The sequence below is a fragment of the Strigops habroptila genome, unplaced genomic scaffold (genome assembly GCF_004027225.2).
Source record: "Strigops habroptila isolate Jane unplaced genomic scaffold, bStrHab1.2.pri NW_022045634.1_ctg1, whole genome shotgun sequence".
Lineage (NCBI taxonomy): Eukaryota > Metazoa > Chordata > Aves > Psittaciformes > Psittacidae > Strigops > Strigops habroptila.
In genome coordinates, this window is record NW_022651110.1 from 119,414 (window position 1) to 133,521 (window position 14,108).

General features: G+C 53.2%; 1 protein-coding gene across 1 annotated transcript; it reads left to right on the forward strand.

Annotated features, from left to right (window-relative positions):
• The first annotated feature begins 506 nt into the window (after window positions 1-506).
• Window positions 507-1,560, forward strand: LOC115603379 (microtubule-associated proteins 1A/1B light chain 3C-like). The gene is made up of 4 exons (XM_030475199.1): window positions 507-558; window positions 635-690; window positions 812-918; window positions 1,329-1,560. Exons 1-4 carry the CDS (start codon window positions 507-509, stop codon window positions 1,558-1,560), a joined length of 447 nt encoding a protein of 148 aa, XP_030331059.1.
• The last annotated feature ends 12,548 nt before the right edge of the window (window positions 1,561-14,108 follow it).

Below are 14,108 nucleotides of genomic sequence, written 5' to 3' on the forward strand. Positions count from 1 at the left end.
AGTTGGGTGCTAGGGCAAGGAAGCCTGGAATGGTTTTGGTTGGAAAGGACCTTATAGATCATACAGTACCAAGCCCCTGCCATGGCCAGGGACACCTTCCACTAGAGCAGGTTGCTCCAAGCCCCGTCCAACACGTCCTTGAACACTGCCAGGGATGGCGCAGCCACAGCTTCTCCATTCAACCCATTCCAGTGTCCCACCACCCTCACAGGGAAGAACTTCAGCTCAACTCTCCATCCACCTTCCACCCAGCCTGGATTTGTATTTATCATTAGCAAATACAAAGGAGCAAACCCCAAATCTTCTCTCCTCTCTTCCCTTCCCTTCTCTTCTCTTCCCTCTTCTATTCTCTTTTCCCTTTTCCCTTTTTCCATCCCTTCCCTCCCAGCAGAGCCCAGGTCCCTGCAAGCATCCCAGCTCCTCCCATCCCACCCCAGGTGGGGCAGGACAAGCCTATATCAGGAGCTCTTCCAGCAGCACCTGCCTGGGGTGGGTCCTGCCTGAGGATGCAGCCAGACAACAGCAGCTCTCGCCCCTTCAAGCAGAGGAGAAGCCTTGGTCTGTCCCTGGGGCAGAGGGAGCGGCAGGGACACGGTGATGGGCTCTGCTTAGTTCCTCCTTTTCCCTTCCACAGCTGCCAGGATGCAGGAAGTGGCAGAGATCCGGATGAAGTATCCCAACAAGATCCCGGTGAGGCCTCACCCCCCTCTGTCTGTGGCCACCACAGCAGGGAGAGCCTCTGCTAAAGGCTTCGTTCTGAGGAGCAGACCCAGAGCCTGTCTCACCCTCCAGCATCTCCTCCCTGCTGTAGGTGGTTGTGGAGCGCTACCAGAAGGAGAAGACTTTGCCCCCCTTGACCAGGACCAAGTATCTGGTGTCCCAGGACTTGCCCCTGTCCCAGTTTGTGGTTACCCTGCGGTGAGTGGTTCATGACAGAGGGTCCCAGTACAAGGAGGGGGATGTCCACAGCCTTGGGTCAGTGCAAAAGCCCAGTTTAGGTCCTAGGAACCAGCTTGGCTTGGAAGCTCCTTTGGCTGCTCCACTGGGCAAGGGTTTAATGGATGTTTAAGCTTAGCCTAATGCAATTAAGCCTTTGCAATTTGCACTTACAGCACTGTTCCCCTACCCTTGCTGGGGTGAGAGGTGACAATTGGCTCTTCATGCCTGTGGGTGGGTGGCACCAGAGGGACACGATGCTGAAGCTTGGTCCCATTGGGAGAAGCCATTAAACACCTGAGCTGGAGCCATATCCCCATGGATGGAGCCTCCCCAGTGCCCGGTGCTGGGCAATGCTCACTCACACGTTGCCTTCCCCTTCCTCCCTGCAGGACACGGCTCTACCTGGCCTCCTCCCAGACCTTCTACCTGCTGGTGAACAACAAGGGGCTGCCAAACATGTCCATCACCATGCAGGAGCTCTACCAGGACAACCAGGATGAGGATGGCTTCCTCTACCTGACCTATGCCTCTCAGGAGATGTTTGGCTGCTCTTCCTCCATCAACCCACTGACCAACCCCGTGTCCTTGTGGCTGCTCCTCTCAGGCCCCAGATGCTGGTGAGGTTGGGGATGTATCACCCTAAACCCAGCTTAAAACCTATGGGGAGCCCTGGATTGTGGCTGGACAAAGCTCACCTTTGTGATGGTCTTGCTTGATCCCTTCTTAATCTTCTGCCTTTAGCTACAGATGATACTCCCAGCATGGCAGAAGATGGGGCTGGTTTACTTGGATCCACAGGGAGGTGATTCCTCGAACAGGGCTTTGGAGCCTGTTATCCCTGCTCTGAAAGCTCAGGCTCCTCCTAAGCGCATCTCCTCATGGGATTGGGGATGAGATGCTCCATGGGTTGGGTTTAAGCTGCGTGTGGTCTGTGTTCCTGAGATGGGGAATAAAGAGAACTCAGCTGGTGCCTTGGGTTGAAACCAGCCTTAAGTGTGGGGCTTCAGCCCTGGTTTTGCAGCAGCAGAGCTTGGGGGGGCCCAGGATGTAAGAGCAAAGCAGGGAAAGGGCTTTGCTCCCCCTATTGCAAAAGCAGAGGGGCAAAGAGCAGGTCCCCATCTTGCTCCTGTGTGCAGAACAGGGGGCTTGGCTCCTCTTCCCCCCCCATCCATCATCCCAAGGACCAGGTATGGGTGCGGAGCTGAGCTCAGGCTGAGTCAGACACAGACGCTTCCTGCCACTGATGCTGCAAAACGCCTCTTCAGCACCGAAGGCTTCCCTGTGAAGTGCATCGTCACCCTGGGCAGGGATTTCAGGCACGTTTCGCCTTCTAATGCTCATAAATAAGCCCTAAAATGAGCTGCCACAAGAACAGGAGTTGGGGCTTTGATGTGCTTGTATGAGAGAAGTCCCCCCCCCGCACAGGGATGCTGCAGTGTCTCCCCCCTGCGTGGCTGCACCCCCGAAATTGCAGCAGGAGCCTTTCTTTGAGGGCTTCAGGCTGAGTTTGGGCACCAAAGAGGTGGGTTTGGGGGTAAGGGTGAGCTTTGGTGATGGGGAGCCTGGTTTTGCATCTCAGGGTGCTCCTGGTGCCTGGAAACCCAGGCAGGAGCATGGGGATGTCTCTGCCCATGGAGGGGGGAATGCTGCATCCCCTTCACCCTGGTTCCATCACCCCCAGCCTTTATCCTTGCCTGTTATCCCCACTCCTGGAGCTTCCCAGGCCGACGTCCGGAGGCAGCTCCTTGCACAGGCACCTTGCTGCTAGGATTCTTCCTTCCTGCTTGGATTCTTGCTCCTTCTTATGGCTAAACAAACACGGATTTAAGCCGTCAGCCTGTGGCTGATGCTCCCACCTCAACCCAGCTGAGCAGGGAAAGGGCTGGCATTCCTCATGCTGTTTGCGCACGCACAGTCCTGTTCCCTCTTGGCATCCTCTGATTAAAACTGGGAGCTCTTTGGGATGAGGACTCTCTGTTCTATGTGTTTACATGTTATTTATTAGGGGCCCTGCAGCCCATAGGGAGCAGTTCAACCCCTTCCCATCCTGAATTCCCTTTCAGTATCTCTTATTTTCCCCCGAGCATCCCTTGGAGAGCTGAAAACTGCCTGGAAGCCCTCAGGTTATAAGGGAAATGGGGAAACAACGTGCAGTAGAGGGATGGGACTGCCTCCATCCATCCTCTCCTGTCCCAGGCTTGCGACACAGCAGGATAGATGAGGCTGGGGTTTGCTGGATGAAAGCCAGGGAATTGCTTTGCAGGAAGCTGCTGCAGCCCAAAGGAGGGGTTGGACGCAAAGGGTATCCTGGTCTGGCTCACAGGGTACCCCTGAAGCTCTCAGAACATCACCCCACAGTATCTGGAGAGGAAGGATGGGGGGGACTTGCCCTGCCCCAAGACTCAGTTACCGGTTGAAGTGATGCTGAAGGCTCCAAGATGCGGCACTGATGGGGTCAGAGCAGGGGGATGCAGCACAAGAAAGCCCCGATCTCCAGTGACAAAGAGCTTTTCTCCCCATCCAATCCCCTTTCCTGCCCTGTTCCCTCTTTCCCTCGTGATGGGGAGGGAGGGAAAGCCCCCCAAAGCTGTTTCCTTTCAGATGTCTCCATGAAGATGAATCCTGCAGGGAAGGCTGCCATTGAGATGGATCATAGAGCCATGGAATGGGTTGGGTTGAAGCATGAGCCCAGCCTTGATGTTCTCTCCTCTTTAGAGCCAGTTTTCCACCTTTATTTGTCCTAGGATCCCCCCAAAGCTGTTTAATTTCAGAGGCAGATCCAGGCTGACCCACCAGCAGTGATTTCCTGCCTGCATTCCTCCTCATTGCCTTATACTGACAGTGAATTCACTTCCAGTCACATCTCACACTATTTATAACCCACAAAAGGGAATATTTGATACCAGAGCAGGAACTTGGACCATGCTGATCTGCCCAAGCCTGCACCAGGACCAGGTCACCAGAGCATCCCCTGCACCAGCATCAGGCCACCAGAGCATCCCCTGCACCAGCGGGTCTGTGGTACCCAGAGCATCTCCCCAAGTGAGCATCATGCTGGAATCAGATTTGGCTTTACACTGTGAGGGTCCTGGAGCAATCCCACATATCCCCAGGACTCCAATCTGCAAGTGCCCCCCAGCAGCATTGGAAAAGCAGGATTTTGTTTGGGCTGGTGCTTGTTCCTGGGTCAGCCAGTAAGGAACAGCTTGGGAATGACTCACCTTCCCTAGCAGGCAATTAGCAGCAGCTTTGCAGCTCAAGAGCTGTCCTGCCTCTCAGCAGGCTGAGGTGAGAGCCAGATTCAAAGAGATGATGGAAATAAACCACCAGCGCAGGACAGATTTAAATCACAGCTTCAATATCCCAATGGGAAGTGCTGGGATGAGCCAAGCCTGGAGCCAGCAGGACCGACAACGCCCCCAGCATCATCCAGGGAGGATAAGGGTGGCCAAGAGCAGATGAGAGACCCAGGGGAAGCATCGCAGTGCCTGCGCCAAGCTCCACTGATGGTGTCCAAGAGCATCCGTTCATGGAGTTATGGATTGAGACCTTCCAGGAATCCAGTGTTGTCATTTCCATATGGTTTATTAAGGATTAATGGGTTTAGGTGGGATTTGGAGGGGGGCGGGGAGACACCATCTCAACTCATGGGGTTATTTCATGCTGAGAACTGGGGGACAAAGCCCCGGCACAGGAGGGCTCTAAATCATAGAATCATAGAATCATAGAATCGTAAGGGTTGGAAAGGACCTTAAGATCATCTAGTTCCAACCCCCCTGCCATGGGCAGGGACACCTTGCCCTAAACCATGTGGCTCAAGGCTCTGTCCAACCTGGCCTTGAACACCGCCAGGGATGGAGCATCCACAACCTCCCTGGGCAACCCATTCCAGTGCTTCACCACCCTCACTGTAAAGAACTTCTTCCTTATATCTAATCTAAACTTCCTCTGTTTAAGTTTGAACCCATTACCCCTTGTCCTACCACTACAGTCCCTAAGGAAGAGTCCCTCCCCAGCATCCTTGTAGACCCCCTTCAGATACTGGAAGGCTGCTATGAGGTCACCACGCAGCCTTCTCTTCTCCAGGCTGAACAGCCCCAACTTTCTCAGCCTGTCTTCATATGGGAGGTGCTCCAGCCCTCTTATCATCCTCATGGCCCTCCTCTGGACTCGCTCCAACAGCTCCATGTCCTTTTTATGTTGAGGACACCAGAACTGTACGCAGTACTCCAAGTGGGGTCTCACAAGAGCAGAGTAGAGGGGCAGGATCACCTCCTTCGACCTGCTGGCCACGCTTCTTTTGATGCAGCCCAGGATACGGTTGGCTTTCTGGGCTGCAAGCGCACACTGCCGGCTCATGTTAAGCTTCTCGTCAACCAACACCCCCAAGTCCTTTTCTGCAGGGCTGCTCTGAATCTCTTCTCTGCCCAGCCTGTAGCAGTGCCTGGGGTTGCCCCGACCCAGATGTAGGACCTTGCACTTGCCTTGGTTAAACTTCATAAGGTTGGCATCGGCCCACCTCACAAGCGTGTCAAGGTCCCTCTGGATGGCATCCCTTCCCTCCAGCGTATCAACCGAACCACACAGCTTGGTGTCATCGGCAAACTTGCTGAGGGCGCACTCAATCCCACTGTCCATGTCACCGACAAAGATGTTGAACAGGACCGGTCCCAACACCGATCCCTGAGGGACACCACTCGTTACAGGTTTCCAACTGGACATCGAGCCATTTACCACAACTCTTTGCGTGCGGCCATCGAGCCAGTTTTTTATCCACCGAGTGGTCCATCTATCAAATTGATGTCTCTCCAATTTAGAGACAAGGATGTCATGTGGGACAGTGTCGAATGCTTTGCACAAGTCCAGGTAGATGACATCAACTGCTCTGCCGCTGTCCATCAGTTCCGTGGCTCCATCATAGAAGGCCACCAAATTGGTCAGGCAGGATTTCCCCTTAGTGAAGCCATGTTGGCTGTCACCAACCACCTCGTTGTTTTTCATGTGCCTTAGCATGTTTTCCAGGAGAAACTGTTCCAAGATTTTGCCAGGCACAGAGGTGAGGCTGACTGGTCTGTAGTTCCCCGGGTCTTCCACCTTCCCCTTCTTGAAAATGGGGGTTATATTACCCTTCTTCCAGTCATCGGGAACTTCACCTGACTGCCAGGATTTTTCGAATATGATGGACAGTGGCTTAGCAACTTCATTCGCCAGCTCCTTCAGGACCCGTGGATGGATTTCATCAGGTCCCATGGACTTGTGCACGTTCAGGTTCTCAAGATGGTCTCGAACCTGATCCTCTCCTACAGTGGGCCTAAGGTCTTCGTTCTCACAGTCCCTGCATTTGCTTTCCAAGACTTGGGTTGTGTGGTCAGAGCATTTGCTGGTGAAGACTGAGGCAAAGAAGTCATTAAGAACCTCAGCCTTCTCCAAATCCATGGTAGCCAGTTCTCCTGATAGCTTCTGGAGAGGGCCTACATTGTCCCTAGCCTGTCTTTTATTTGCTACGTATCTATAGAATCCTTTCCTGTTATCTTTTACATCCCTTGCCAAACTTAATTCTAGCTGGGCCTTAGCTTTCCTAACCTGGTCCCTAGCTTCTCGGGCAATGTTCCTGTATTCTTCCCAGGCCGCCTGTCCTCGCTTCCACCTTCTATAAGCTTCTTTTTTCCCTCTAAGTTTCCTCAGCAGCTCCTTGTCCATCCATGGAGGTCTCCTGGCCCTCCTGCTGCACTTTCTTCTAGTCGGGATGCAACACTCTTGAGCACGTAGCAGGTGATCCTTGAATACCAACCAGCAGTCTTGGGCCCCCCTGCCCTCTAGGACTGTATCCCATGAAACCTTACTAAGGAGGTTCCTGAAGAGGCCAAAGTCTGCTTTCTTGAAGTCCAGGGCAGTGAGCTTGCTGCACGCTCTTCTCACCGTCCTGAGGATCTCAAACTCAACCATCTCGTGATCACTAGAGCCAAGGCTGCCCTGGAGCGTTACATTTCCAACCAGTCCCTCCCTGTTGGTGAGCAAAAGGTCCAGCATGGCACCTCTCCTCGTCGGCTCCTCTACTGCTTGAAAGAGGAAGTTGTCTTCCACACAATCGAGGAACCTCCTGGATTGCTTGTGCCGGGCCGTACCGTCCCTCCAACAGATGTCAGGATGGTTGAAGTCCCCCATGAGGACCAGGGCCTGCGAGCGTGAGGCTGCTCCTATCTGTCTGTAGAGCGCTTCATCCACAGAGTCCTCTTGATCAGGCGGCCTGTAACAGATCCCCACCGTAATGTCCCCTGTTGCTGTTTTCCCTTTGATCCTGACCCACAAACACTCTGTTACCTCATCACCCGTCCCCAGACAGAGTTCCATACTCTCTAGCCTATCACTGACATAGATAGCAACGCCCCCTCCCCGTCTGCCTGGCCTGTCTTTTCTAAACAGCCTGTAACCTTCCATTCCAACATTCCAGTCATAGGAGCCATCCCACCATGTTTCTGTGATACCAATGACATCATATTCCCGTAGCCTTGCACACATCTCTAATTCCTCTTGCTTGTTCCCCATACTACGGGCGTTTGTATAGAGGCACCTTAGCCGAGCTCCAAATGAAGCCGACTCAATGGCTGGGGCAGCTGGAACATCTCTACATCGCTCCAAGCACTTATTACAGGTGCTGGCAACTGACCAGGAATGTTGGGATGGATCAATGCTCCCCTCCCCCAACACATCTAGTTTAAAGCTTTCCTGACCAGCCTGGCAAGCCTCCTACCAAAACAGCTCTTCCCCTTCTTTGTCAGACCAGCTCCACCAGCCTCCAGTAGATCTGGCCTCCCAAATGGAGCCCCATGTTCTAAATAGCCAAACCCCTGACTATGGCACCAGCTTTCTAACCATTTATTAACCTGCCAGACACGCCTAGCTTTTTTAAGGTCCTCCCCTTTGCCCTGGAGAATCGATGAAAAAACTATCTGAGCTCCAGAGCCCCTAACCACCTCTCCCAGGGCTCTGTAGTCCTTCTTAATGTCCTCCAGGCAACTGCTATCTATATCTCTAGCACCCACATGGACCACTAGGAGGGGGTAATAGTCAGCAGGACTTACTAGAGCAGGCAGCCTCTCAGCAACATCCCTGATCCGAGCCCCCGGCAGGCAACACACCTCCGGCAGATGGGTGCCTCTGTGCCTTTCAAAGTAGAGTCCCCTACTACTATGACCCTCTGCTTCTTCCTGGAGGCACCAGTAGCGATCCTCTTTACTGGTGCATCAGCAGGGTGCTCATTAGGTGTGGTGGGTGCTTTCTCATTAGCCTCCTGCAGAACCGCGAAGCGGTTCTGGGTGGGGACATCAGACTTAGGAGGAAGCCCCTTGTCGTTAATTGTCCTCTTCCTCCTTTTTTTGTTCGTTTTTCTCGTGACTAATTCCCAGCTTCCTGGGTTGCTGCCCTCCTTCTTTCCATTAACACTGCTGCTAATCCCATTCCTGCTGTTGGGAGCCAAAGAAACCCAGGAAAAGCAGCTAAAAACTTGCTCTTCCCATCTGCAATCCCAGGCAGTGGAATGGAGCTGGTTAAGGAGGATTCAGAGGGTACCAAAGCCAGAGCCATCACGATGGGGACACCATCATGAGCAAACCCAGCAGAGAGCAGCTGGAAGTGGGTTGGGAACAAGGAGCACTGAGAAAGGTGACTATGGAGAAGATGGGAACAGCATGGGAAGGAGGCAGGGAGAGGGAATGGGGAGAGACTTGCGTTAGGATTCGGCTCTGTCCATCCACCCCTCTGCTCTGTGCCCACCCATAGGAGAACAGCTCAATAGGAGGAGGACAAAGCTGGGGGGAGAGGAGGATGAAAGAGGAGAGATTGGGATGGGACCTTTGGAAATTCCCTGGGAATTCCTAGTAAGTTGGCATAATAAATAAGCACAAAGCAGCAAAGGATTTCGACCCCCTTCATCGAGGCAAACCCTGCTGAGGGTTTGCACAAAGCAAGGAGAGAAGGGAATTCTCCACCAACCAACCATCTGGAGGTGCTGGGTAAGGAAGAATGGACCGTGATTCCCAAACCTGGGACCTGGTGCCTTCTCCTCCAAAAGCAACTCTTTTCTCCACTCCTGCCTCTCAAATATAGCTATCTCCAAGAGCAACCAGTTCTAGTTGATGTTCCTGCTCATTGCATTGGGGCTTGGGCTAGAAGACCTTTAAAGGTCCCTTCCAATCCAACCCATTGGATGAGCCTAAGAGAAAACACCTCCTTAGACAACAGCTCTCCCTGCCAAGAGGAGATGTGAGGAAGCAGAAGCTTCATAAGCAATGTTACTCTTCATAGGATGATAGAATGGGTTGGGTTGGAAGAGACCTTGAAGATCATCCAGTTCCAACAGCCTTGTCATGGAGCCCCAAATCCATGTCCCATATCCAAATCCAAGTCAACTGAGGGATGTACAGAGAAAGAACCTCAGAACGTTTTCGTCCCATCTACCCATTATGGTGGTCAATACAAGCAGATCATGGACCACACCAAGGGCCCAACTTGAAACCAGACCTTTGGCACTGCTGAGGACCATTCAATCCACACTAAGGCAGGGGACAGGCAAAGCCACCCACCCAGACCCCAACCCATCCTGCTTTGCACACCCAGGAGCTCATCCCGATGGAGCCAGCGGCTCATTCTGCATGAGCAACACATTCCCTGGAAGCAATAAAAGCCCCTCAGGTCATTAGTATGGAAATGTATTCCCGGCTCCACGGCAGCGGGATGTTGGCGCAGCTTGGAAGCAGCTTGTCGGGTTTTGCTTCTCAATGTGTGGACATTAAAGCCTCCCATTACAATGGGGATGATTTCTTCCCTTCTGATGAATAGCCTGCCATAAATAGACTCTGATTAATTGCGTCTGCACTCGGGAGCGCTGGGAATGCAGCACTGGCTGCTATGGATGGGGATAATGGTCATCAGCTGCCTTGGAGAGCCATTGAGCAAGAGAGGGCTCGGCTCTGCTGTGGAGCCAGGTGATGTTTCAAGTCCTTGCACCAGGCAGAGTCACCCACAGAAGTGCAGGCAGCTCTTTCCTATCTGTCACCTCTGGCCAGTGGGAAGCAGAGATGGGTCAAGCATCCCAACGGGAACCATGGGGTTAGAATCACAGACAGTCATGGAATGGGTTGGGTTGAAGGGACCCCAAAGCTCACTCAGCTCCAAACCCCTGCCAGAGGCAGGGACACCTTCCACTTGAGCAGGTTGCTCCAAGCCCCTGTGTCCAACCTGGCCTTGAACACTGCCAGGGATGGGGCAACCAAACCTTCTCCATTCAACCCATTCCAGTGTCCCACCACCCTCACAGGGAAGAACTTCTGCCTAAGAGCTCATCTTCATCTCCCCTCTGGCAGGTTAAAGCCATTCCCCCTTGTCCTGTCCCTACATTCCTTGTCCAAAGCCCCTCTCCAGCTTTCTTGCAGCCCCTTTAGGCACTGGGAGCTGCTCCAAGGCATAGATACCCTTGAGCATCCCATCCTCATGATGCCCAAGTGCTGCAAGCAAATCCCCCTAGCCCTTCCTAGAGCTGCACAGAATATTTACATAATATATTCACATGAAAATAGAATAAATGGAATTATATCTATCCCTGGCAGTGTTCAAGGCCAGGCTGAAGCAACACAGGCTAGTTGAAAGTGTCCCTGACTGTGGCAAGGGGTTGGAACCGGATGGGCTTTAAGGTCCCTTCCAACCCAAACCATACCAGGATTCTATATAATAAATATATGTGTGTGTGTGTGTATATATATATATATACACGCACACCCCCCAAAGCTGCTGAGCCCCCCCCAAGTGCAGACAGGGCAGGCAATGCCACACAGGTCTCTGTAGGTCCCCTCAGCTCTCCACAGCAGCAGCAGCAGCCGCAGGGATGCTCAGGGAGTTGTCATGGAAACCCCGGAGCCCTGGGATGCAGCTGAGCATCAGTGAGGGCTACATCAGAGCCGGATGGTGCAGGCAGGTGACGGCAGCTCCCTGCCAGGCTGTGCTGGGTGGTAACAGGGCTCGGAGGGCAGTGTCCTTCTGGCCCCTTTTCCAGACTTGGGAAAGCCATTCCTCATCCACCCCTTTATTCAATCCCTGCTTGTCAAGGGGGGTAATTTTATGGATTTGCTTATTTGTAACTTCCCACATCCCTGGGAAGCTGGGCCAGGAAAATGCTGATGGTACCAGAGCAGGACACCCATAGGGCTGTAACCCACAGCACGGAACGGGGACACAAACATATGGAAAGGAGAAATGGGATTTTCCAGGTCTACTGGCTGAGTGTAGACAAAAGAGGCCTCAGAGGCTAAAGCATGTAAGTAAACTATGGCAAGACAGCTCTTGCTGCCAGGACATCCCTGATACAACCCTGGGGTGTCCAAACCATCACTTGCACTTCATTTGGGGGAGGCAAACTGCGGAGAAATGGATTTCCAATGGGAGATGGAATGTGGATGTGGATGTAGATGCAAACAGCCCTGGATGCTGCCTGCATCCAAGAGCTGGGAAGCTCATATGGGCAGAAATCAGCGCTGAAATCAGAGTCTGGCTCTGGGGCTTAAGGGCAGGTTGGACGGGGCTTGGAGCAACCTGGGCTAGTGGAAGGTGTCTCTGTCCATGGCAGGGGGTTGGAACTGGGTGAGCTTTAAGGTCCCTTCCAACCCAAACCAGTCTATGACATGATTCTATGATTTCACACCAGGCTGGAGACATCTCCAACCTCCCCCCCAGTAAAGAACCCCATAAAGATCCCTCCCAGTGTGTTTTTCCAATGGGATGGATTTGGAACTGTCTGTCTGAAGGCTGAATGGGCCAACTGAAGCCCTTAAACCCAGGCACTGCTTGGTTCAGTGATAAGGGGCTGAACTCCGGCTTCAGACATTCTGCAGCTCCCGTCATTTGGAATGTGCAGAGCAAGTGGGGATTAACAATTACAGACGGTGCTTGACGGAAAAAAAAGCCAACATCCCATCAGGAAAAACGTGCTGGAAGCTGGAAACACTTATAACTTCCCCATCTCAACCCATGCTGCAGAGAGGAAGAAGGCTGGGTACCTCCAGGCAAGTCCTGCATCCAAGTGCTGATCCCTGCTGATGCTTCGCCTGCCACGGCTGGCTCGCTTCCAGCAGGGAATTTGGAGCAGGTCCCATCAGGGACAGGGACCAGCAGAGCCCAGCTGGTGTCTGTGCCCAGCATCCACCTGCTGGAAGAAGAAGTTTTAACTCAGTACCTGATTCCTTCCTTCCCTCTGGCACCAGCAGCCGGAAGCGCCTGGATCTGCTCCGCAAGAACCATGTGGGTTCATCAGGGGCTGGATGATAGGACAAGAGGTGATGGGTTTAAACTGAAACAGGGAAGGTTTAGGTTGGGTATAAGGAAGAAATTCTTCCCCATGAGGGTGGTGGGACACTGGGATGGGTTGAATGGAGAAGGTTTGGATGCCCCATCCCTGGCAGTGTTCAAGGATGGGTTGGACGGGGCTTGGAGCAACCTCCTCTAGTGGCAGGTGTCCCTGCCTGTGGCAGGGGGTTGGAGCTGGCTTTGAGGTCCCTTCCAACCCAACCCATTCCATAACCCTACGATAAGCCACAAGCCAGGCTCACCTGAGCTTCCAGATGAAGAGGGAAAGGTGGGAGCAGCAATGGAGGGGACAAGGAGCTGAAGCAAAGGCTAACGGAGCCTTTGCCACCTTTCAATGTTCTTTGAGCCCTTTCACGGCAATAAATAGGAGCTGGTGCTGGTGAACATGAATAAATGATGCTCCCCCATCCATTATAGAGCTGCAGGAGGCATGCAGCATCCCAGGGAAATGAGAAATTGGTGGGGGGAAATGGGAAATTGGGGGTGGAAAGTGGGAAATTGGGGGGGCAATGGGAAATTTGGGGAGAAAAGTGGGAAATTGGGGGGAAATGGGAAATTTGGGGAGAAAACTGGGAAATTTGGGGAGTGGAATAGGAAATTTGGGGGGAAGTGGGAAATTTGCGGGAAAGGTGGGAAACTGGTGGGGGGAAACAGGAGGAAGAAGCTTGCACAGAGCATCCCTAAAGCCTCCAGGCAAATCTCAGCCCCGCACCGCAGGGCTGCAGCAGCCCAGCCCCTTTCCAGCCAGGCCGATGCAGGGAATGCTGCCTCTTCTTTAAGCTGGGAATGCCTCAATATAATTAGCAGGAAAGCTCATTAGAGCCGAGCTAAATGCTCCAGCCTCGTCCTTGGAAGCTGCCAGCAGCTCGCTTGCCCAGACCAGGAATGAAACACAAGAAGAGGGGGGAATCTCGTCAAATGGGATGCAGTTGATGATCAGATTAAGGATGTGTTTGCACAAGGATTGGACGCGAAGGACGGTCCCTGGGCAGATGCCACGCTGAGAGAGAGGCAGCGGCACAAAATGGCCCTGCAGGGAGCAGGGCGGGGCTGGGAGATGCGGCGGCTCCTCTGGGTACCACAGCTCAAGAGCTACATCTAGAGGTGCAAAGGCATCCTCCGAGCCGACAACCGCGAGCATCTTCATGAGGACATCGCTCCTTCGTGGGGTATTAACAACGTGAGCAGCGTGTTCCTGCATCGGGGACAACCACAGCTCATGTCAAAGCATAGACTGGGGGGGTTGTCCCAGCGGAGAGTGCCTCAGCCCATGTCCAAGCAGGACATCCAGGCTCCGAGCCTCCCCAAAACTCCTTCTGCACCATCAGCTCTGTCAGGGTAAGTGATAAAAGGTTTTGATGCCAAAAGGGAGTGAGTGGTCAGCTGAAAATCAGGGATTAGTTGGGAAACTTCGCAGGGATTCTCATGGAATTGAAGTGACACCAGGAGAGGCGGAGCAGGCTTCCACGGAGGCCAAGACTGGGATGTACAAATGGGATGTGGATGGGGAGAAGGAGCTGAAGGAGCAAGGAAGGCAGTAATAGGGATTAGATGAAGCCCCCCTCCCCTACAAACTGCATTCCCAGCAGAGATCCCAAGTGCTCTCTTGGGACATCCATGGGTGAGGGATTGGCAGTGATTCATTGGGAGTGAAGGGAAAGAGACCCCACAATGCTCCCGAGGCATGGATGGGACACAGGGGTCCTGACCTGGTCCAATTGCTTTGGTCCATGGAGCCCCCGAGGATGGACCCTCAGCCACGCAACTGCTGCTTCTTCATCTGCTCCTGCTCTGGTCTCTCATAGAGACCAGCT